This window comes from Colobus angolensis, unplaced genomic scaffold (genome assembly GCF_000951035.1).
Source record: "Colobus angolensis palliatus isolate OR3802 unplaced genomic scaffold, Cang.pa_1.0 Scaffold201, whole genome shotgun sequence".
Classification (NCBI taxonomy): domain Eukaryota; kingdom Metazoa; phylum Chordata; class Mammalia; order Primates; family Cercopithecidae; genus Colobus; species Colobus angolensis.
In genome coordinates this window covers 5032829-5057637 of record NW_012115167.1, presented here as the reverse complement: position 1 = coordinate 5057637, position 24809 = coordinate 5032829, and the positions used below count along the sequence as shown (strand labels likewise).

The 24809-nt window shown below is 44.5% G+C and overlaps 3 protein-coding genes across 3 annotated transcripts in view; 1 reads left to right on the top strand and 2 right to left on the bottom strand.

Moving 5' to 3' along the window:
• USP34 (ubiquitin specific peptidase 34) overlaps window positions 1-7802 on the top strand; it is a 253164-nt gene extending 245362 nt beyond the window's left edge. Inside the window, 5 exon segments of the mRNA XM_011941829.1 lie at window positions 2351-2430; window positions 4676-4816; window positions 4919-5062; window positions 6221-6380; window positions 6578-7802. Of these exon segments, the coding sequence (XP_011797219.1) occupies window positions 2351-2430; window positions 4676-4816; window positions 4919-5062; window positions 6221-6380; window positions 6578-7185 (1133 nt within the window). The 3' untranslated portion in view covers window positions 7186-7802.
• A 306-nt stretch (window positions 7803-8108) lies between these two features.
• Window positions 8109-11612, bottom strand: AHSA2 (AHA1, activator of heat shock 90kDa protein ATPase homolog 2 (yeast)). Its single transcript, XM_011941830.1, has 5 exons — window positions 11587-11612; window positions 10454-10542; window positions 9638-9754; window positions 8762-8813; window positions 8109-8641 (listed from the first exon to the last, which is right to left on the bottom strand). The coding sequence occupies exons 2-5, from the start codon at window positions 10526-10528 to the stop codon at window positions 8478-8480; spliced, it is 408 nt and encodes a 135-aa protein (XP_011797220.1). The 5' UTR covers window positions 10529-10542; window positions 11587-11612; the 3' UTR covers window positions 8109-8477.
• A 4887-nt stretch (window positions 11613-16499) lies between these two features.
• LOC105511659 overlaps window positions 16500-24809 on the bottom strand; it is a 10585-nt gene continuing 2275 nt past the window's right edge. Inside the window, exon 2 of the mRNA XM_011941836.1 lies at window positions 16500-18212. Within this exon, the coding sequence (XP_011797226.1) occupies window positions 17258-18212 (955 nt within the window). The 3' untranslated portion in view covers window positions 16500-17257. The remainder of the gene's footprint in view (window positions 18213-24809) is intronic.

The following is a 24809-nucleotide window of genomic DNA, read 5'->3' as shown; positions in this document are numbered from 1 at the left end:
TGTACTCCCAGTACTTTCAAAGCCCAGTGCAAGAGGATCAATTATACCAGGAGTTTGAGACTGGCTTGGGCAACATGGCAAGACCCCATTTCTGTAAAACTTTTTGAGAGAGTTTGCTCTGTCACCCACGCTGGAGTGCAGTTGCACGATCTTGGCTCACTGCAACCTCTGTCTTCTGGGTTCAAGCAATTCTGCCTCAGCCTCCTGAATAGCTGGGATTACAAGTGTGTGCCATTATACCCAGTGAATTTTTGTATTTTTAGTAGAGATGGGGTTTCATTATTCTCCTGCCTCGGCCTCCTGAAGTGCCGGGATTACCAGTGTGAGTCACCATGCCTGGCCCAAAATTTTTTTTTTTTTGAGACAGTTTCACTCTTGTTGCCCAGGCTGGAGTGCAATGGCACGATCTTGGCTCACCACAACCTCCGTCTCTGCCTCCACGGTTCAAGCGATTCTCCTGCCTCAGCCTCCCGAGTAGCTGGGATTACTGGGATACGCCACCATGCCCCGCTAATTTTGTATTTTTAGTAGAGACAGGGTTTCTCCATGTTGGTCAGGCTGGTCGCAAACTCCTGACCTCAGGTGATCCACCCACCTCGGCCTCCCCAAGTGCTGGGATTACAGGCGTGAGCCACCGCGCCTGACCCCAAAACATTTTTTTAAGAACATTGTCCGGGCCTGTAGTCTTAGCTATTACGGAGGCTAAGGTGCGAGGATCACTTGAGCACAGGAGTTCGAGGCTGCACCTGATCTGTGATCACGCCACTGCACTCCAACCTGGGCAAAAGAGTGAAGACACTGTCTCAAAGAAAAAGCCATTCTTAGCTCACAAGTCCATATAAAAACAGGCTATGGGTCAGATTTGGCCTGAGGGCCATAGTTTGCTAACAGCTCCTCTACTTTAATGAGTAATTAGGATACAGGAACATGGGAACGTAGGAACTCTCTTCCCTGTAGCCACAGATGTGATGACATGTCCTTGTTTACTTATGTGTATTGTGATACTATGGTGGGTATATGCTGCCAAACACCAACCAGATTAGGTTAGGATAAAGGGGAAGTAGCATTTCCTTCTGTCTTGCATCTAAAGGGACTCATCTTGACAGGAAAATAAATTGGCTTACCTGTGGAAGGGATCTTAGGCATCCTTGGTAAGGCTGAGTGAGTGACCTGACTTGCCTGTGTTAAGATGTTCTCAAGTCCTTGGTCTAACCCAGGGTTTGGCAAATTACAACCCACATGCTGCCTGTTTTTGTATAACCATGGCTACCTGCTAGCTAAGAATAGTTTTCGTATTTTTAAATTTTTTAAAAATACAGAATTGTATTTTCTGACATATGAAAATTATGAGATTCCAATTTCAGTGTTCGTAAAGTTTTACTGAAAGACAGCCACACCCATTTCCTTACTCTTGTGTAAGGCTGCCTTCACACTGCCTCAGCAGGGTTGAGCTGTGGTAACAGAGCATGGCCACAAAGCCTCACATACTATTTGGCCCTTCCCAGAACGAGTTTGCTGACTCCTGGTCTAACTCATAGTCTTAACTGGAGGAGGAGGATCTGTGTTATATTTCTTTTTCTCCATGATTATACTTGCCCTGGGGACCCTGGGGGATGTGGAAGATGAGAAATTCATTTGGGACTGTGGTAATGAAACTTCTATACTTTGAGAGATAGGATGACAGAGGATATAGGGGCACACATCTCTTAGTGACATATTTTACATCTGGAATAGTCAAGAAGTGGAGAGGTAAATTCATAGAGGTTCCAAATAGCACTCTCTGACATAGTGCCAGATGTGGTCCACTCAGAAGATCCTGGGAACAAGGCCAAGAATCTGGTGCTCAGGGCAGCGTTGACTTAAATGTACCACAAAGGTCATTCTATCTTTGAAGAAAGAAGGTAAAAGAGGAAAGATATGTTTAATTCTCCACATCTTTTTTTTTTTTTCTCTTCACCTCTCCCCTCCTCCCTCCTGAAGTCTAGTCATTCTATGAAAATTATCTAATAGGCAGAGTGGTACCTTAGTCCAAGAAAGATTTGGAGCCACTTCAGTAACTTTTTTTTTTCCCAGATAAAGTTCTAATACTCAAAAAAGAAGAGTTGATTTAAGTCCCATATCCTTCAGGAATATCCTATCCTTCAGGTATAGGATATAAATAAATTCAAGTACCACATTCTAAGATACTTCACTAAACATTGTAATGAATTTTTCCCCTTCACATACTTTCTTTAAAATGTAGAAAATATGCAAAGTTATGACTAGAAATAGCTGTAATATTGTACCTGCAGAGTATCTCAGTAGTATAATTTATAATTATAACCTATTCTGATTTCTTTTCAAATATTAGGTGTCCTAGTTGCCTATGAAGGTTTGCCACTTCATCTTGCACTGTTCCCCAAACTTTGGACTGAGCTATGCCAGACTCAGGTAAAGAAAATGAGTTTTAGATGATTGGTCTTTTATCTCATCTGACCAAGTGGTCAATAATTTTAGGAACAGTGGATTGAAGACTTGCTGAAAAGTGGGGATGTTTTAGAATCTTGATAGGTAAAATATGAATGAATGAAAATACTATTACATATTGGGCATCTAGGTTCCCTTTGATTTTTTTTTTAACTTCACTAGATTTGTATCAAAGGATATTTTAAATAAGCTGGTTATAATTGAATTTCTCATTTATAGATGTATATCAACAGTTGTGGGGGAAAATCCAAAACAGGGAGATAGTGGGGGAAAAAGGCACATGCCACTTCTTCTCCTTCACCTCCCTGTCTCTTCCTCTTTTCCACCATTCCAAAACCTCTAGCAGAAACCCTATCAGCAGTCTGTCCTTTAGCTTTTCATGATCTGTAGTTTTTCAAGGGTCTGATGCGCTTGTTTTCTTACAACAATCTCCTTGAAAACAAGATTACCGTTCCTACCTTAAGTGTCTAAGAGCCAACTCCTTAAAATTAAGTGGCTACATAAATAAAGCTTGTTAAGTTACAAAGGAAGAATTGGGAAGAGGAGAAAGAACCTGATAATAATAAATAATGCTTAAGTTGTAAAGGGAGAATTGGGAAGAGGAGGAGGTACTAAGGTTTGGCCCTGGATCAGGCATAAAGGATCCCCACTCCCTTCGGTCCCTGAAAAAACTGGTGATTGTCCTGCCTGGTTGCATCTGCTCTACCCCATTGGAAGAGATGAATTTATTCACCTTCCTCAGGTCCAACTTTGACCCACATCATGCTTTCTGAAGTATTTTGAGTCTGGTTCAGCCTCCTGCCAGGCTGTAGTGTGCTCTGTGTTCTCCTACATGTTTGTCATCCTGTACCATATTGGTTGTTTCTCTACTTTTCCCAAACAGAGCTCAAGTGTAGAGACCTTATCAGAGTCATCTCCATTCCCTGAAGAAATGCCACTTTGTTCTCTACAGTAGAAATCTTTCAGAGGCTAGTATACATTGATCTTAGCTCACTTGACTTAACATATAGTAGGCATTCAGAAAATGAGTTTATCAGTTGGTTTTTGAGCTGACTGTTCTTTTCAGTCAGTTGGAGATCTCATTTTCCCTTTCCACTGCTACTGCTGCTCTTTTTCATTCTTCCTGATTTGGGTAGTGTCTTCGTTTCTGTACTCTCCCATTACCTATTGCTCCCTATTGCCTTCTCTACTTCTGCACCGCAGGACTCCCTTCGCTTGACTTCTTTCACAGACAGAACTCACTGTGCCCCCGAATTTCCCTTAAAACAAAGCTGAACCATATAAGGCCTCCAAAGCTTCCAGTCTTATAGAAGCAGCCATCCTGAGCAAGAAACATAGGCAGAGGCTGTGACTGGTAGACCAAGGCAGATTTTTCCTAGTGTTAAGGATCTCAAGACCTGGGTCTTGGTCCTACTTGAATCCTCATTTCTTGACTGACCTTGAGTAATTTACTTATGACAGCTGCTTATTCTAAAAAAATATACACATATGCATATATACATATTATCTAAATTTTGTCCTATTTAAAAAAATACTGCTTTTTTCCATATAAATAAATGATCTATTATTAAAATACACATTTAAATCTATGGAGTGTATCTGCTTAAAGACATACTACTTGTGTTTAAGAGCCATGACTATTTGAAAACAGGAAAACCAAATTTTAGTAAAATTTCCATATATTGGGACCACTGATTCTGTGTGTGATAATTAGGAAAGAAGGTTTATTGTTTATCTTTGTAGTGTTTGGGGGGGGGAAGGTATTTACAAAATTACTGTTGCTAATGAGAATATACAGTAAAGTTTAAAACATTTTGGAGAATTGATTTTGATTCTTAAAATGTGTCTGTTCACAACATACGGTCTGGTTACCTATAAATACATTAATTTCGCCCTTGAAAACATTCACATCCTATTCTTTGTTATTTTTCCAGTCCTTGTTAACTCTGTCAGTGCTGGATAATAAACCTGCATTTCTTTTACAACATTTGTTCAGTTTTGGCATCAGTCTTTCCCCCAGCACTCCCATAGTCCAAATTAGTAACATTTTACTGTATGAAAAATAGTTGCTGTTAACTAAAAATTCAATAGGCGAGTTAGCCATGGCTTTTCAAGTAGGATTTTCAATGGCTTCAGATTCCATCATACACAAGTGTTTAAGCCCGTTATTTCCGTGCTCAACCATAAGTGCTTCTTCTCCCCACTTTAGTCTGCTATGTCAAAAAATTGCATCAAGCTTTTGTGTGAAGATCCTGTTTTCGCAGAATATATTAAATGTATCCTAATGGATGAAAGAACTTTTTTAAACAACAACATTGTCTACACGTTCATGACACACTTCCTTCTAAAGGTATGTAGTACTTTGGAAACTCAGTGTGTCATTTCCAGTTAGTTAAGCTTGTGTTTTCATTATGCTGGTCTTTTGGAGATTTTTTTAAATCTTCTTTTTCAGGTTCAAAGTCAAGTGTTTTCTGAAGCAAACTGTGCCAATTTGATCAGCACTCTTATTACAAACTTGATAAGTCAGTATCAGAACCTACAGTCTGATTTCTCCAACCGAGTTGAAATTTCCAAAGCAAGTGCTGCTTTAAATGGGGTAAGAACTATGCAAAGGAGGCACACACTTCTAAACTGTCCTTCAGTTAACTATGTGGCCTTCATATTTTACTCTCATAACTTTAACTTACTGATTTGAACTCTAAGCCACGTACGACAAAAAACAAATTTTAATTACGCGTTCACGATGCCTTGTATGTACACAGCACACTCTGTCACCTTGGAAGCTACAAGCTGATATCATTAAATGCTAAGGGTAATAAAGGGAACGTCTTAGTGGTCTTATCTCTACGTCAGTATATTTTTGGAAACATTGTGATGTTTCTGTTACTGCCTATGGCTCCGAAGTAACTGAAACAATGATCTACTGATTTTAAAAGGCAGTTAAATCTAGAGCATTAGTTGCCTTGTGCAGACTCCCATGACAGCCATGTCCTAGAATAATGGAACACCCTGGAAATAGGCTAGAATGTTGAGCAGCAGCCTCCCAAATCACAATAGCATAAAAGCCAGAACAGATGACAGAGCTCAGTAAGGAAGACCTTACTGTTTGTGACATCTGTCAGAATTTAACTTGAGAAACTAGGATTTCAAGGTTTGTTTTTGAAATTCTTACATTTCCTTTTCCATTTTCAGAAAACACTATTTGTCTTTGGTCTGACTTAGTTATTTGTGGGCATAAAATAATGCTATTAGTGACTTTAAGAACTAATGAGGCCGGACAGTGGCTCACGCCTGCAATCCCAGCATTTTGGGAGGCCGAGGCTGATAAGGAGGTCAGAAGATTGAGACCATCCTGGCCAACATGGTGAAACCCCATTGCTACTAAAATACAAAAAATTAAGCCAGGCGTGGTGGCGGGCGTCTGTAGTCCCAGCTACTCGGGAGGCTGAGGGAGGGGAATCGCTTGAACCCGGAGGTGGAGGTTGCAGCGAGCTGAGATTACACCACTGCACTCCAGCCTTGCCATAGAACAAGACTCTACCTCAAAACAACCACAAAAAAAAACTAATGAAATGCTGTAGTATCCTAACACTAGCTTTCTGGTTTTATCATTCTTCTAAGAATCCCAGAGAAACCAGGGTGTTCTTAGGAAAGAATGGATTCCTGGGAAAATAAACATCTGCAATTAACTGTAAACAACTGCATCAAAGTATTGGCTTTTGAATTTGAAATGTTCCTATCTGGGTTTTTGTAGGACCTCAGGGCACTTGCTTTGCTCCTGTCAGTACACACTCCCAAACAGTTAAACCCAGCTCTGATTCCAACTCTGCAAGAGCTTTTAAGCAAATGCAGGACTTGTCTGCAACAGAGAAACTCACTCCAAGAGCAAGAAGCCAAAGAAAGAAAAACTAAAGGTTAGCTTTATGGACTATCATTATTACCTTTAGGGTGGGAGGAGGGAGTAATACACTTGGTGTAGCTGGTTTAGTAGTTGTATGTTCAGCTGAACCTCCTAAATATAAATGCTAGAAACAAAATTAACTTCCCACATCCCCCATGTGATCTTAATGACTTTCAGAGAAGTTTCCGTTTTGGCGTTATGTTTTCACAGATGATGAAGGAGCAACTCCCGTTAAAAGAAGGCGTGTTAGCAGTGATGAGGAGCACACTGTAGACAGCTGCATCAGTGACATGAAAACAGAAACCAGGGAGGTCCTGACCCCAACGAGCACTTCTGACAATGAGACCAGAGACTCCTCAATTATTGATCCAGGAACTGAGCAAGATCTTCCTTCCCCCGAAAATAGTTCTGTTAAAGAATATCGAATGGAAGTTCCATCTTCGTTTTCAGAAGACATGTCAAATATCAGGTCACAGCACACAGAAGAACAGTCCAGCAATGGTAGATATGACGATTGTAAAGAATTTAAAGACCTCCACTGTTCCAAGGATTCTACCCTAGCTGAGGAAGAATCTGAGTTCCCTTCTACTTCTATCTCTGCAGTTCTGTCTGACTTAGCTGACTTGAGAAGCTGTGATGGCCAACCTCTGCCCTCCCAGGACCCCGAGGTTGCTTTGTCTCTCAGTTATGGCCATTCCAGAGGACTCTTTAGTCATATGCAGCAACATGACATTTTAGATACCCTGTGTAGGACCATTGAATCTACAATCCATGTGGTCACAAGGATATCTGGCAAAGGAAACCAAGCTGCTTCTTGACATTAGGTGTAGCATGTCTATTTTAAGTCCCTCACCCCCATGCTGTTTGTATAAGTTTTGCTTATTTGTTTTTGTGCTTCAGTTTTGTCCAGTGCTCTCTGCTTGAATGGCAAGATAGATTTATAGGCTTAATTCTTGGTCAGGCAGAACTCCAGATGAAAAAAACTTGCATCTTCAGTATACTTCCTAAAGGGCAATCAGATAATGGATATGTTTTATGTAATTAAGAGTTCACTGTAGTGGCTTTCATTTAATATGGCTGTCTGGGAAGAACAGGGTTCCCTAGCCCTGTACAATGTAATTTAAACTTACAGCATTTTTACTGTGTATAATATGGTGTCCTCTGTGCCAGTTTTGTACCTTATAGAGGCAGATTGCCTCCGATCGCTGTGGTTCTTATTATCAAAATTAAGTTTACTTGTATACGGAACAACCACAAGAAATTTGATTCTGTAAAGAATCCTCTTTAGCTGTGGCCTGGCAGTATATAAATGGTGCTTTATTTAACAGAATACCTGTGGAGGAAATAAAGCACACTTGATGTAAAAATAATTGTTTTATTTTTATTGACATGACTGATTGCTATTCTGTGCACTTAATTAAACTGATTGTGATGACTTTTCATTTGTTTACATACGTTGCTTCAGTCTTCTCAGGTGAAAGTAGTGAAAAACCGTGAACGAGGGGAAACACTTATCCATTATATGCTGTTTCACTGGAAGTGTTACCAGCAGTCTACAAAATTCATGTGTCCCCACAGACTTCTCAATCCTCTCCACCCCAAAGTGCAAAACCACAGCAGGAAGAAGTGGGGCAAAACACAGCCAATTTGCCCATCAACATGCTTTTGAATGCAATATACCACCGGTTTACTACCTAAGATATACTTAGGTGCTTAAAAACCCTAAGTAAAATAAAGGAATAGTGTCAACCTGCCATTTATTTTTTGTCATCTTGAACCAAAAGTACAGCTGCAAGCAAGCTTGCTGTAGGACAAGCTTCAGTTTGGGAAACCAACTATCTACACTTGGGACTTACTTACCTATTTCTAGAGGAATAGCTATGGAAGGTCAGGTTAATACCTAATTTCAGGTTGTTTGCTACTTTTAACTCAATGCAGTGTCTAGTTGTAATAAAGAGTCAATGCTTTAAATTGTGTATACGTTCACAGATTTCATCCAATATAAAATAAAGATGGTCCTTTTTTTAAAAAAAAGGTACATAGCGAAGAGGGTCAATGTGACACTTCTGCGTACAAAAAGTAATGCCTTATAAAATTTTAATTCAACCATTTAGGGGGGCAGCTGCAGTAAACCTTTTATTTCTTCAAAATGCTGCTTCTGCCAACAGAATTTCATGTTCTCTTCTTTACAGACAGGGACTCCTTTACAGTCCAATTGTAATTCCGTTTGCCCTAGAGTAGGCACAAAATTCAGTGCAACCGTGGCATAGTGTTCTAAGAAAAAAAATAGGAACCTTATTACTGCATTATGAAAAGGAAAATGTATCCATATGAAAAACCCAGCCTTAAGTGTTCTGGGACCTTTAACATAAAGGGCACTAATTCGTAACATACCTTCTGGCCAGTTCCTACATCTCCATTTCATGACGATCTTCTTATTTGTTAACTGAAAAGGGGAAACTCCACTGAAAATCTTTTAAAACTTCCCACAATATAACACAGAAAAACAAATCCTTTCACTGAAACTCCTAACTAGAAGAATCAATGAACAACATATGGTCCCTCTTCCAGTTTATACATCAGCACCATTGATAATTTTCTTTAGTGTCAAAATGTCTCAAACCAGCAGTAACATCAAGAACAGTAGGAATATATAATAATGTTTTAAGTACAGTAATAGTAACCAGAACAGAGGGCTGCCAATTAAGGGTGAGGCAACACAGACTGTAGTGATTTTGGTGCTAAAAACAGCACATATAAAAAGTAACATTGAGTTAATCCCATCTTACTTCTTTAACCTTGAGTCTACTTACCAATTCTAGATATTCACCAGTGATGTTCCCATCAAACATCTGGAATTTCCCTCCCTTTTCAGCTTCTAATACAGCAGTAGATTTAGAAAACTTTTGCACCAACTAACCAAATAAAACATGTTATTCCAGCACACACTATCACATATTTCAATGTAATTATGAGATACAAAATATAACAAGTACTATGGTTTAAAAATCCTAAACATGCAGCTTTTACTGAAGGACAATAAAATACAAACTTTCTCTTCCTAGAAAACTCAATGTAATATGGACATAGTCCCAAAGAATGCCCATCTCCCCTCCAATTATTCAGAAACTATGCTGAGACTTCCTGTCACCACCATCCCACATCCCTTCAATCAAAAACGCAAGGAAAACCAAAAACCAGCTCCTGTTCTTTGTGATGTATTTTCTCCCAATGTCAGCATTTAACATGCTAGCTTAGAGAGTTACTCACATCCTTCACGGTGAAGATGCTATACAGCTGCTCTACAGTTGTGTCAAACAGTTCCATCATGTGAAGAGCCACAGTGGGAATCCTTACACCCAGTGCCACTGGAGATGAGGCCTGAACCTGGAGAAGGGAAGAAGTTCCAGGGAATGTTTAGCATAATGAGATAAAGCTGCTTGGATTGAAATAAGTCTTCTCAAGAAAACAGCAAATGTCTCAAATTCCATACTGCCTATTCCAGACACACACAAAAGCAGCATGAAAAGCCTTTTTAGCACCACCAGTCTTGGTCTTTACTTTGGAACCAGAGCTCACTGTTCCTACAGCTCTTCAGCTCCGTTCCCAGGTTATGACTGAATACCCCTAATCCTAGCTGGACTTCCAGATACAGCTGTGAGCAGATGAAAGACAACTGCACCTAAAGCTAAAGGGTGTCAATTACACATAAAACACCCATTCCAAGAACTGATCTAAAAATCTCCCAATCCAAAAGTCAGCAAAGAAGGTTCTTTCATCGTGCTATGTGAATCTTGAAAGTCATCTGGTTTTGTAATCTGTGGCCTACCAAAGAACATTGCCTTTAGGAGAGTCTTGAGTCAAATATCCCATAGAAAGGTGTGTCTGTAACAATCCATCAAGAATCAAAGTCTCATTGTATCATTTGCACAACAAAATGGGAGATCTTAGAGGGCTCACGGGAGACCCAAAGGTGGAAGAAGGCCCTCACTGTCCTCATTTCTCCAACAACACAAGGTTATTCAGAGCCTTAACTCAAATACTTCCTTTACCCCTTCCCTACATTTTGGCCAACAGAGCTCATACCTGCAGGGTATTCTCACTCGGTTTTCTTTTGACAGTCAATTCCTGGGTTGCCATAGCTTTCGTTGGTAAAATCATTCCTGTTGTAAATTCTATAAAGAAACAAGGGAAGTGGTTTTAATAAGGACCTTTCTCCTTTTAAGCACTAAGAGTAAGGTAGAAAACCCAAAACAGCATGTAAGAAAATAAAACAGATATTTATAAAAATAATTCCTATAACATTTTGAGAATTTCAAGACCATTCCATGTTTTTACATATAAAACTGATGATTAACAACGTGAGTTCCACAGCAACAAACGTCTTTTCTTTTTTCAAACGCCTCACTTTTATCAAGTTTTTGCTAAAACTGCAAAATTTTCCAAAGTTCTTTTGCACACAGCTAAGTTTTATGAGATTAACTACTAATAGCTTTGTGGCTCTAACCTACTGTGAAAACAATTTCTCATGTGAGGGCGGTCACCGCCTCACAAAGCCTGTCTTCACAGTAGTCAAGCCTGTGAGCCAGCTACACGTGCGCTCCCATGGGAAAAGTGACAACCCCAAACCCATCCATGCCAACACCTAGATACTCAGGTAGCAGGGTCCAAGAATGAGGTACAGAGATACAGGCACTGCTGGCCATCTTGCCTGGCTCACTTCTCTAATTTAGGGAAGAAGACAATAACCACACTTCCATGCAACGTTGATATTATCTAGGTATTTCTCAACTACACCTGTAATACCTACAGTCCTTTCATCCATTCATTCATTCATCCAACAAAGATGTATTGAGCACCTACTATGTGCCAGGCATTGTGCTAGATGCTGGAGATACAGCAGTGAACAAGACAGACACCTTCCATGCCCTCATGGAGCTTACAGTCTAGCAAGGAAGACAGACATTAAACAAGTAATTACACAAACAACTGATTTTCATTCCAGAAAACTACAATTAACAGTTCTGTAGGCAAAATGGTTCATGCTGTGTACAATAGTGATGATCACTAATTATGGTCTTAACCATGACTAGCTCTCAACTTCCAGACTACAATTTATTCTGAAGTATAAACTTGCTTCTGGAGCCTCTGACCACAGTGCAGAGTATAACGGGTAAATAGAAAAGTGACCCTCTGGTTCACAGGGATGCCTTCTTTACCCGTCTTAAGTGCCTTCAGGTAATCTCCAAGGGCCTGCCTGACCTTGGCGGTGCCTGCAGTTTTCATAAGATCCTTCAGTATATCCCCATCTCCTTTCTTTTTACTCACGTTCACCTACAAATCAGAAAAATACAAACCAAAGAAAGATCTGGTTTGATGTATTCTTACAACATTGGGCTGTATGGATGAGAGAACTATGGCAGTGGAGGAAGGAAAGAAGTGGATGTAAGAGATGTGCAGGGCAGGATTTTAAGGGTTTTTAATCCAGGATCCATGACAGGGTTGGGGGCCAATCTTGCATGGACTTTATAGAATGTAAACTCCTTAATTTGCATACAAAATTGTGCATGTGTATGTATATAAATTCTATTGCTGATGTGGTCCGTGGCTTTCATGGTGTCTAGAAATGCACTGTCCGGTGTGGTAGCCACTAGTCACATGTGGCTACTAAGAACCTGAAATGTGGCTGGCCTGAATCATGAAGTGCTGTGTGAAATAATACGTGCCACACTCCAAAGACTTAGTACCAAAAAAGAATGTAAAATACCTCATATTTTTTATATTAATTACATGCTAAAATCTTTTTTATATACTGGGTTAAATAAAATATATTAAAATTAATTTCACCTGTTTATCTTTTTTTTTAAGAGCTTGTATCTCATTATGTTGCCAAGGCTAGACCCAAACTCCTGGGCTCAAACGATCTTTCCCCTCGACCTCCCAAGCAGCTGGGATTACAGGCATCTGCCACTACACCTGGCTCTAATTTTTTTTTTTGAGAGACAGGGTCTCCCTGTTGCCTAGACTGGAGTTCAGTAGCATGACCATGGCTCATTGCAGCCTTGAACTCCTGGGCTCAAGTGAGCCTCGTACCTTGGCCTCCCAAAGTGCTGGGATCACAAGTATGAGTCACCATGCCCAGCCATAGCTTTAACTTTTTAAGTACAGCTACTAGTAAAACTTAAATTGCACATGTGGCTTGCATTATATTTACATGGAACAGTGCTGGTATAGAACCCAAAGCCACTGTAATTAGGGAAATCAAGTTCCCATATAACCCAGCCTTGGAATATATACTTTTTTGACAAAGAAGAAAATTGGGAAAGGGAGAAGAGCAGAAGACAGGCAGAGGGAAGGAAGAGGAGAGGGGAGGAGGGGGAGACCGAGGGACAAGGAAGCAACAGAGGGCTTTGGGGATGTCTCTAGTATTCCCAGAAGAAAAAGAGGTGTTGATTTGAAAAAATTCAGTGTCTCGATGCTTCAGTTGAGGTGGGCCTGATCTTGGGCCCCAGTTTGAATCTATAGAGTTTGTTCTGTAATGCCACTGAGGGATTAAATCTTAAAAACCAGTTAAACATTCTGTTGAAAAATTTCTCAGCTGATGGATCTGAATATAACAAAGTGGAATCTCAGGCCTGAGCGGAGGAACCACATAACTGAAGACAGAGGTCTGGGACTGCCCTGGCCTGTAGCACTGTATAACCTTCAGGCCAGAAGACATGCTGCTGGGCAGGAGTCAGCTTATCGTGGAAAGCCTTCACGTTAAATACATTCACGAATCAAACAAGATCCTTTGTCAGACTATCTTGGTGTGAAAAATATAGCGGCTGTAAAAATGGTCTCACCCCCAAAACCCAGCTTTCAGCCAGAAAAGGGCACTAACTGGAAGCCAAGCGTGGGAGTTACACACGACTCTGCCTCCCAGGAGAGCCACTAAAGCAACACGTACTAACTGGGTAGTTCACAAAAAGCCGTGAGGCGTAACCAAGGGATAGCTTGCAGCTAAAAGCTGAGACTTCTCACCGTTAAAGGGGAACAGCAAAGGTGCGGGAGAGAGAGAAAGTCACGTTCATCAAGCCATGCAAGCTGCCTGAGCAGTTCACAGTGCACACACTGTCACATTTAACCTGACAACACCCCTGGAAGAGAAATTAACCCCTTTTCACAGATGAGGAGGCTAAGAAGGGTGCAGTCAGCTGCCCAGGCCCCTTGCCTGGTCTTTGGGGGAGCTCAGGGCTTCCTGGGGCTTACTCTTTTTCCTGTACCACTCCAGCTCCACACAACATGCTGCCCCCAGAGTATGGCAATCCTTCTCAGCAAACAGGCCCTCCACAAGGCAACCAACTACCACACAGGAACCACAGTCTGATCAACACTACTTGAAATGCCCAATGTCTGTAGCAGAAGCTTGACTGAAAAAAGAACAAAAGAAATGAAACTTGAGCACATACCAGTGTCATCTACTTCATTTTCCTCAGAAAGATTGGGTATTTCAATCAATCCCTTGTGCTTCACTCCAGATTCTTTAACGATGCCTAAAATGAGCAAAATGGGTTCTTCAATTATAATAAAAAGTAACAACTGGGCCAGGCACTGTGGCATACGCCTATAATATCAGCACTTTGAGATGCTGAGGTGGGAGGATGGATTGAGCCCAGGAGTTTAAAGACCATCCTGGGCAACACAGGGAGACACTGTCTCTACAAAATAAAATTATCTGGGCATGGTGCCGCACACCTGTGGTCTCAGTTACTTGGAAGGCTGAGGCGGGAGGATTGTTGGGCGGTCAAGGCTGCAGTGAGCCTTGTCCCAAAAAAAAAAAAAAAAAAAAAAAAAAAACTGCTTTTATGAAAAACTGTCCTGCCTCACTGAATAGCCCAGCAGCCCTCACAGGGTTCCACCACTCCAGGGCCCCCTAAGCAGCCACGGAAGAAAGGTCAGGCAGACCATGACCAAGGAGAGGGCATGGAGAGTCAGCAGCCTGCCGTCCTGAGGGGAGTGTGGGGCAAGTGTACCCATATTTCTCTTTTTGTCCCAGGGTATTCTTTGCCTGGACAAAGCAGGATAAAGGAGTACCCTGAAGGGGAGAAGCAGTTACAAAAGCGATGGAAGGACAGAAAGGGACAGTGTGTTCTGACCACGGAGCGGAGGGAAGCTCTGGCTTGGGGACATTGTGTGGGGATGCCAGGCAGGTGGACTTCTCCCAGGACTAGAGTGTTGCCTCCTCCCCAGTGGGTCCCAGCTGCCACCCTAGACTCACTGCTAGAGGAGAGCAGCTTGAGGCGTTATAGCAAGCCCTCACAGCCTGTCCTCTGGCTGCTGCCTGGCAATGGCTGGGTCTCATCCTTGCAAAGAAGCCAAGGGAGATGGAAAAGACACAAGGCCCACAAGGTTCCTCGGGCCCTAGGGCCCGGTGCTGGGGGACCAGGCAGGGAGCCAGACTGCTATGATCCAGCCAGCAGCAGACACGGGGGGGTTGCAAGAGAGGCAAACTCCCAGCCAGAGGGTCCTGTTCTGAGGCGGTGGGGAGGGGCTGAACACCCTCGTCTGCCAGAAAGGCAGCCAGCAGGGCAGAGGCTCGAGGCCAACTCACTGGACTACTCTGGGACACAAACTCCAGATAGGAGCTGACTCCCGGACTGAGGCTCAAACCCTAACTCGTCCTCTTCCCTTCCCTGCATCTCCACAGCCTTGGCTCCCTCAACAAGGACTGAGTGCGCACGTGCTGTCTGTCCAGCCAGGATCGAGGCACCACTGGGGAACTGAACCCACAGACCCCAAAAGTGGACACACCCGAAATGCCCAGCAACTGATAAATGGAGAAACAGAATGCAGTATATGCACCCGTGGAATATTCCTCATCTATAAAAAAGAATAAAGTGCTGCTACCTGCCACAATACAGATGACCCTTGAACACATTATGAAGTAAAAGAAGGCAGACAACAAAAAACACATCCTGCATGATTCATCTACGTGAAATGTCCAGAGGCCAATCCAGAGAAAATGGGGTAGTGGATGCCAGGGGCTGGGGAAGAGGAGGGCAACAAGAGTGACTGCTCATGGGTCCAGGGTTTTGTTTTGGGGTGGTTAAATGTTCCCAAATTGATTATAGTGATGGCTGCACAACTCTGTGACTATACTGAAAACCAATAAATTATACACACTAAATGAGTGAATTATGTCTCAGTAAAGCCGTTTAAAAAAAAAAAAAAATCCCTGCACTAATGAATGACAGGAAGATGGAGCAGGACAGAAAGCAAAATATTTTTGTAAAGCAAGTTTCAGTGCCTTGGGGAAAAATAAAGTAGGGAAGAAAGATGGCACAAGGCAGGGGTCTCCAAGGATGCAGAGAGATGGCTTCACTCAGGACAAAGACCTGAAGGAGGCAGGCAGCTACCTGGAGGAAGAGTGCTCCAGGCAGCAATGCCCAGAGACTCGTGTTCACAAGTGCCTGGTAGAAGAGGGCCCAGCTGACAGCAATGAACTCTGAGCAGCTGCAAGTGCTCCGAGAAAGGAAACCCCCACCCTTCTTGGACCATGGAACTCAAGTGTGGCCAGAATGTCAAGAACTACTAATGCTGATTCAGGAGCCAGTCAGTGCCAGGCCCATAGCAGGAGCTGTAAAAACATTCGCTGAATGATGAACGCACTTTGTCCCCAACCCCACTAGTACCCTGAGGCCCTCATTACCTTTCCAGCCCAGTTTGATATACCACTCATAGAAGAAAATCAGCTTTCCTTTGCGACTACTGCACGAAGCCTCCCCTTCCACCTGCTTCAACTCGCTGATCTCGCCACGGCCAGCGTCATTCTCCACAACGATGCCCACCAGGAGCTCCTGGAACTTCCCTTTGGACCAGCTGGTAGCATCCCGCTCTGTCCTGCCAGGGACCAGAAAGTCGTGAATGGAAGCCCCAGCTGGGATCCACCTGCCTGGGTGCCAGCGTCACGTCCAAACCCAGCCCAGATCAGCCCAAGTCCTCTCAAGCAGCCTGAGACCTGCCAACCTCCAATGTGCTCCTCAAACCTGCTTTTTACCAAATTATTTTCATTCTGCTCAGTTCTTTAAGATATTATTCTCCACTATACAAGTAGTATTCTGTCTTAAAAACGCTGGCTTATTTAGGGGAGTCCCAAGTAATAGTCTCCCTTTACGGGACAGAAACCAGCTGAGAGGACTGACGGGCCAAGGCCAGGACACTAGAAAGTCAGTTCTTGGCCGGGCGCGGTAGCTCACGCCTGTAATCCCAGCACTTTGGGAGGCCGAGGCGGGTGGATCACGAGGTCTGGAGTTCGAGACCAGCCTGACCAACATGGTGAAACTCCGTCTCTACTAAAAATACAAACATCAGACTGGCGTGGTGGCTCGCGCCTGTAGTCAGCTACTCATGAGGCTGAGGCAGGAGACTCGCTTGACCCGGGAAGCGGAGATTGCGTGAACCAAGATTGCCCATGCCCTCAGGGCTCCTCCGGACCAGCCAAGTCATGCTCAAGTCATGCTCCCCTGGGGACCGGCCTCAGCATCCCCTTGACGGCCTGGAGGGACCACAGCCCTGGCCAGGGGCGCAGGGCAGAGAACACCCCTTCCGGAGGTTCTGCAGCAGAGGGCGGCCTACCTCTCCCCACGCGCCAGGTGTGGCGCTCAAAGGAAGGGGAGCTTGTCTCACTCACAGTAGGCCCGGTTCGCGGGGGCCACCTGCGGGGTGGGCCCGAACTGAGATCCAAATTTCTCCTCTTTCCACTACGTTCCATGCCCCCGCCCCCGCCCCTAACACACTCTCTCAATCCAGCTCCCTTCTAACTCCCCGAAACATCCAGAGGAGTGGGGCGGGAGGAGAAGGGAAGGCCCTAAGACCACAGACGGTGGGAGTGGAAAGGTCTGTCGGAAGTCACTCGTGGGGCCCAACCCAACTTTCAAAAAGAGGCAGCTGCAACCCGCCCTCGCCGGTCTCCGTACCCAAGGACGCTCCCGAGCCGAGGCGGAGGCCGAGCCCTGCGTTCAGCAGCTGAGGAGGGGCGTGGCCCCCTAGTCCCCTGACCCCCGCGACCCTGCGGCCCCGCACAGACCCCAGCTCAGTCCCAGCTCCCGCGGGCCGGCCCTCCCCAGATCCCGGAAGGAGGCCGCCGCCGGCCGCGCCACCCTGCCGGCCGCACCAATGCCAGTTGTTCACGTTGGTCCCGTCCTCCCGCTCCTCCACGATCCAGCGCGGGTCCCCCTGGCCCCACTTGGCCATGGCGGCGCGGGCGGCGCAGACTGGGTGGAAAACACGGAGAGGCCAAGGCGATGCGGCTCCGAAGCCGGCGTTTCCGGCCGCCGAGCCCTGGAGAGGCGCGTTCGCAGCGCCCAGAAACTGCCAGAAGGCCCCGCCCCGCCGCGGCGCGCCCGGGAGCCCCGGCCGGGATCTGAGAGGCGGGTCGTACGGGGATGCGGAGGCGGGGAGGGGCTCCGACCGCCGGGGTTCCGCTGCGCGTCTCCTAACGCTGGGGCGAGACGGGGCTGCCTGGGCCGCCTGCCAAGGGCGGAGGCCGCTGCAGGACCCGCGGTGCTGGCTGGCTCGTGGTTCCCGGCGCCGGATAACAGGGCTCTGAGTAGCGGGTGCCTGAGAGCCCAACCGGCGGTGCAGACGCGACATGGCCGTGCGGTGGCCTCGGCAGGCTCCCTGGCCCTCGAGGACACGACCTTGAACGCCCAGGTCGCTGTGAGACCGGCCTTTGGAGCCACAACGCGCTCCCGTCACACTGTTTGCGGTTTTCGCCTGAGAGCGGGTTCGCGCGCAGTAGCCGTGCTGCGGCTTTCTCCGCAACGCGGTTTCTCTCCCTCCCGCCTTCCCAGCACCTTTCCAACTAGTCCCATGTTACTGCAGGAGTATTTCCATTTTATTCACGTAACAGTCCTTTAGAGAGAACCAAAGAATGTGACTGCAAACGCATATTACTGCAAACTGATGCACTTTATCTTGGAGTATTGATTCCTTTCACGAATTTTCGGCTTCTAGCAAAAACTTTGCCCGAACTATTTGGACAATGTTGCTGGGGTGTTCCCTGCTAACTACATGGGTAGTTAGCACAGAAATGGGTAGGACAGTGAAAGGGTGGAAGCAGCTGGCTGTTCTCTTCCCCTGTGCCGACCTGTCCTTTGCCTGCGGTAGTCCACGAAATGACGCTCACCAGTGGAGACATTTTCTCTATTTGACTACCGGAGCTACCACGTTTCAACATTATCTTCCAGAAAGCTACAACAGTCATGTAAACACACTGCTTCAAGGCGTTTTGACCTCAAAACAAAAAACACGTTTTGATTTCACCTTTCACACTTCACTAAAGCAGCTATAACAGAGTTACATGAAGGAGCATCGGGGTGGGGTTGCCTGATCATAAGAAACCTCGTTTCCCCTGCTAAGGAGCTTGCACTTGGTCGTACCACTGAGGCAACCTAAATGGAGAAATGACACGATCAGATATGTTCTAGAAAAATCAGTCTTGGCCGGGCGCAGTGGCTCACGCCTGTAATCCTAGCACTTTGGAAGGCCAAGGCCAGGGCATCATGAGGTCAGGAGATGGAGACTATCATGTCTAACACGGTGAAACTCCGTCTCTACTAAAAATACAAAAAAATTAGCCGGGTGTGGTGGCGGGCGCCTGTAGTCCCAGCTACTCAGGAGGCTGAGATAGGAGAATGGCGTGAACCCGGGAGACGAGCTTGCAGTGAGCAGAGATCTCGCCACTGCGCTCCAGCCTGGGAAACAGAGCGAAGACTCCGTCTCAAAAAAAAAAAAAAAAAAAAAATCATTCTTATGGACTTTTGGACAATGGATAGGGGTAAGATGGAAACTGGAAGGAGGGGGATTTGTCAGGGTGGAAAAGGGGTGACAAATATTCAGGGATGAGAGGTGTTCAACACTGGGGTGCAGCAGAGAAAAACGTTTTGTTCAGCGACTGGGACTTGCAGCTTGGTTAGTAGCCGCACCCTCAGAGACTAGAATGGAAAGAGGCTGGAATGGGGCTTGGGCTATAACTCTGGAAAAAATCAGCAAGTAAGAGGTAGGCAGGGAAGAGGGGGCCTGCAAAGAGCGACTAAGAAGGAGGAAGGCAATCACAAAAGCATTTAATCAGGGACCCAGGGTGCACAGTAGAGGCAGTGGCCATCGGCATCAAGTGTGGAAAAGTACGAGTCGGATGATAAAGATATATAGAGATAGGTATTGGGTGTAACAACAAAGAAGGTCCTTGGACCCTTTGCAGAGAGCAGTTTCAGTGAACGATAGGGCAGAACCTTGGTCACGGATGACGAGTGAATGGGAGGAGAGAGGGTGGAGACTGCTTTCAGAATGTTGGGCAAGGACAGGTAAGACAATTGGACAGTAATAAGATAGGGAAGTGGATGAAGGGAGATTTTGCCTTTTCCCTTTAAATGTTTCTGTCCCCTGGTAGGGATCAGCTGGTGAAAAGAGGGACAAGTGGTGCAGCCAAGTTCCAGAAGCCATGGGAGGAGATGGGTCCGAAGGGTCAGCCTGCAATAGGAAGACCCAAAATAATGTTGGAACGTGGTAGCTCTGGTAGGCAAATGGAGAAAATGCCTCCACTCGTGAGTGTATTTCGTGGACGACCGCAGGCAAAGGACGGGTCGGCACAGGAGAAGAGAACAGCCAGCTGCTTCCACCCTTTCACTGTCCTACTGGTTTCTCTACTAAGATCAGAAAGATCAGAATGAATGTTTCTCTACCTACCTTGTTTTGATTGGTTTGATGTGGGAGAGGATGCAAGGGAGGTGGCAACTTGGACAACTTCAGGTGGCAGCTTACATGCACCAAAGTGAGGGTGACAACACTGATAGACTTTGGGGGAAGAAATGTAAAATCCTCTCAAGTATGTCCTTTCTTCCATAACTGACCTGTGCTGGGGTAAACGCAGATTATTTTCACCTTTTCTAAACACAACTCCATCACACTTGATCTGTCTTAAGAGAAAGGGGTTGAAATGTACATATCCAGGATTGACTTTTTTTGTTTTGTGTGACGGAGTCTCGCTCTGTCGCCCAGGCTGGAGTGCAGTGGCATGATCTCGGCTCACTGCAACCTCTGCCTCCCAGGTTCAAGCAATTCCTTCCTCAGCTTCCCAAGTAGCTGGAATTACAGGCGCGTGCCACCATGCCCAGCTAATTTTTGTATTTTTAGTAGAGACAGGGTTTCACCATATCGGCGAGGCTGGTCTTGAACTCCTGACCTCAGGTGATCCGCCCGCCTTGGCCTCCCAAAGTGCTGGGATTATAGGCATGAGCCACCACACCCAGCCCAGGATTGACTCTTATTAGCAATGCACTAGAGAATCAGGAGTTGGATGCCAGTTTCACATCATAGTAGACCCATGAGCTGCTAAGGGTCTGCTTTTGAGGAAGTCACTATTCCATTTTCTTTTTATAATTTTGGTGCCTATCACTTAGTTTAATTCCCTTAATATTTGTTGAGCTACCAGCATGCACATGTGTCCCAAGCACACTACCACCATAGCGCATAGCACTGTGTGTAGCCTTTGCTCTCAAGCTCTGTTGTCTTCACTGGTCTGCTCACCTTGAGGGCAAACACTCTTCCTCCTTTTTATCCCGATGCCAGAGCTGTGCCCAGCACATAGTGGGCACCAAGGACATCTTTGTTTAGATGATTGGGTGACGGATGGAATGAATATTTCTCAAACTTGTGTGTTCCAGCTCATTAATAGGCTCTTAATTGGCTATAAAATTAATTTTAGCAGAGGTAAAATTTTACAGAAGGTATCAACCATCATTTTTATCTTAATGAAATAGAATAGAATTGAGTTTAAATGATCAGAATGGCTACATATAGTAAAGGTAAATATTGTTTCTTAAATCATTGGGGGTCATGTGTGTGTGTGTGTGGTGATGTATTATGGTTAGACTATGTGTGTTTGTTTTTTAAGTTTGAAAGCCACTGCTGTAGCAAACACAAAGGTAAGTACAATAGCTTACAACTAACTTCATCTGTTTTACACATTGTAGAATCCCTTGTGCCCAGCACACAGCAGATACATCAGTTCATAAGAGTGGATGAAGTCATTTGTTGGAGGAATATGAAAGAAGATGGGCCTTGATGGATGAATGGAATTTCAACAGGTAGAGAGATGGGAGAGTTCCTTCCAGACCAAAGAAGAATCACATCAGCAAAGATGTGCAGGTTAGGAATGAGTGGAAAGTAGGATGGGCACAAAGCAGAATGTGTGAGAAGACAAAAGTGAGGACATTTTGACAGGGCAGTGAAAGCCACCATGAAGTCTTTTTATACCATCAGTGAAGCAAATGTGTGCTGAGTTGTGTCTTCTCTAACAGCAGTGGCCTACACCGGCCGCCCACTGGCAGGCTCTGAAGCCCTGTGCTTGGATCCAAGTCTTGGCTCTGCCACTTACCGGATGAGTGACCTTAGGCAAGTTCCTTAATCTCTGTGTACTTCATTGTTTGTAAAATGGAAATAGTATTACCATCTGTCTGCATTAGGATTAGATTCCACTGCTAGTAACAGTGGGAGACCAAAATTTGAAGGATTGTTGAGCTGAAGACAGTTAAGAAGCCAGCCAGGCATGGATGGATCTTTGCTTGGATCTTTGCAAGGTCTTCCTAATGGTCTCTCTGTCCCTGTTAGTCTCTTTCTCCTCCAGTCCAGCCTCCACTGTGTCCATGTGATCGCTCTAAAACCAGGGGCACCTTCACTTGGCAGTGTCTTAAAACTGCTCTTCACCTCTGCTGAAGTCAAGTACTTCCCAAGAGGACTGATGTTTGCTTTCCCCATCACCTAGGGCAGTACCAACCTGAGTCTCTGTGGCAGGCAGCCTCTGAGATGACCCTCACCTATCCCTCCCTCTTGGTATTTGTGCCCTTCTGTAATCCCCTCCCCTTGAGTGTGGGCTGGACCTGGTGACTTGCTTCTGAGGGACAGAATACAGCAAAAGTGATGAGATGTTCCCTACAGGATTAGGTTACCAAAAGACTGCCTTTTTTTTTTTTTTTTTTGAGATGGAGTCACGCTCTGTTGCCAGGCTGGAGTGCAGTGGTACGATCTCAGCTCACTGCAACCTCCGCCTCCTGGGTTCAAGTGATTCTCCTGCCTCAGCCTCCTTAGTAGCTGGGATTACAGGTGCCTGCCACCACGCCAAGCTGATTTTTATATTTTTAGTAGAGACAGGTTTCACCACCTTGGCCAGGCTGGTCTCAAATTACTGACCTCAGGTGATCTGCCCACCTCAGCATCCCAAAGTGCTGGGATTACAGTCATGAGCAACCGCACCCAGCCAAAACTCCCCATTTTCTTGCTGGTGGGTTGCCTACCTCTCTCTCTCCCTCTTTCCCTCTTCCTCTTTCTCTTTTCCTGAGCCTCACTTGGAGGAAACAAGCAAGTTTATGCATGAGTAAAGTTTTGCAAGTTTATTCTACATTCTAGCTAGTGGCATGCAGAATGGAAAGGTGCATATATTTTCAATTTTGACAGAAACTGCCCAGTTATCCTCCAGAAAGATTTACCAACTTACACAGTTGACCCCTATACAACATGGGGGGTTTAGGGGGACTGACTCCCCCACACAGTCAGAAATTTCTGTATGACTTTTGGCTTCCCCAAAACTTAACTATTACTAGCCTACTGTTGGCTGGAAGCCTTATCTAGAAGAGTTGATTAACATATATTCTGTATATTATATTTACCATATTCTTACAATAAAGTAAGCTAGAGGAAGAAAAGTTTTATTAAGAAAATCATAAGGAAGCCCAGGAACTGTGGCTCACGGCTGTAATGCCAGCACTTTGGGAGGCCAAGGCAGGCAGATCACCTGAGTCAGGAATTCAAGCCCACCCTGGTCAACACGATGAAACCCCGCCTCTACAAAAATACAAAAATTAGCTGGGCATGATAGCGGGTGCCTGTAATCCCAGCTACTTGGGAAGCTAAGGCAGGAGAATCGCTTTAACCCGGGAGGCAGAGGTTGCAGTGAGTCAAAATCATGCCACTGCACTCCAGCCTGGGTGACAGAGTAAGACTCTGTCTCAAAAAAAAAAAAAAAACACGTAAGGAAGAGAAAATATATTTACTGTTCATTAAGTGGAAGTAGATCACCATAAAGGTCTTCATCCTTATCGTCTTCATGCTGAGTACGCTGAGGAGGAGGAAGAGGAGGGCTTGGTCTTGCTGACTCAGGGCTGGCAGAGGCAGAAGAGGAGGCAGGAGAGGCAGGCACACACTCAGTAACTTTTACTGAAAAAAATCTGCATATAAGTGGGCCCATGTTGTTCACGGGTCAGTTACTTTTGTCTAATGAGAATTCTTTTCCTCCTCCTCTTTAACCCTTCACCAGTATCAGCCATCTTTCTAATATTTGACAGTATGATAGATTAAAAATCAATATAATTTTTTATAAATAAATATTTATTATTTTACTTTAGCTTTTTTTTGAAGTCAGGTGAGCATCTAAATTTTTTCTGGCCATTTATTTTTCTGCCTATACATATTATCTTTGCCAGTTTAAAACTAGGTGATTCATATTTTCTTATTCCTATGGGTGAAATAATTTCTTATGTATCTGAATGTTCTTAATCATTTCTTTATAAGGAAATCAACTTTTGGTCATAAATTTAAAAAAAAAACCATTTCCCAGCATAACAATCACCAAAGTCAATAATGCTGGAGCTGAGGATACTTGACCCTGTGTGTGGTGGAATCATGATAAACAGGGGATTGAGCAATAAGTAAGTAAATTGAGCATAATGGAAGCCAGATTTCTCGTTATTAGAGAAGGGGTTTACAAATATGGAGTAAAGCTGTAATACACCCTATTGGATTGGAATTAGAGGTGCTGGTGTGAGCTCATGGTCATGTATAAGGATAGATAGCTACAGAAATTGACACTCTGGGCCACAACTTTTCTGAAACTTTCCCCTTCAAAAGGTATAATCTCCTTGCCCTTGAACATGGGCTGGACTTAGTGACTTGCTTCTCACCAACCAGAACGTGATGGAAGGGATGTATCTATATACATGTTCTTCTATACATATATATTTAATATATATATTAAATTGGGACACTGGCAAATTTTGAATGGGGACTGCAGATAGATAGTGGTAATAGTGAATCAATCTTAATTGATGGTTGACCTGCAGTTATCTGGGAGAATGTTGCAGATTTTCAGAAATATGTGTTGAAGTACCAAGGGCAAATGATACATAATGTTTGCATCTTACTCTCAAATGCTGTAAAAATGTGAGTATGTATATATGGAGAGAGAAAATGGTAAGACTATTGTGGTAAACTGTTAACTGAGGAATCTGAGTGAAGTTCTTTCTACTACTCTTGCAGCCTTTCTATAAATCTGAAATTATTTCAGTATAAAAGTTGTTTTAGGCTGGGTGTCGTGGCTCACGCCTGTAATCCTAGCACTTTGGAAGGC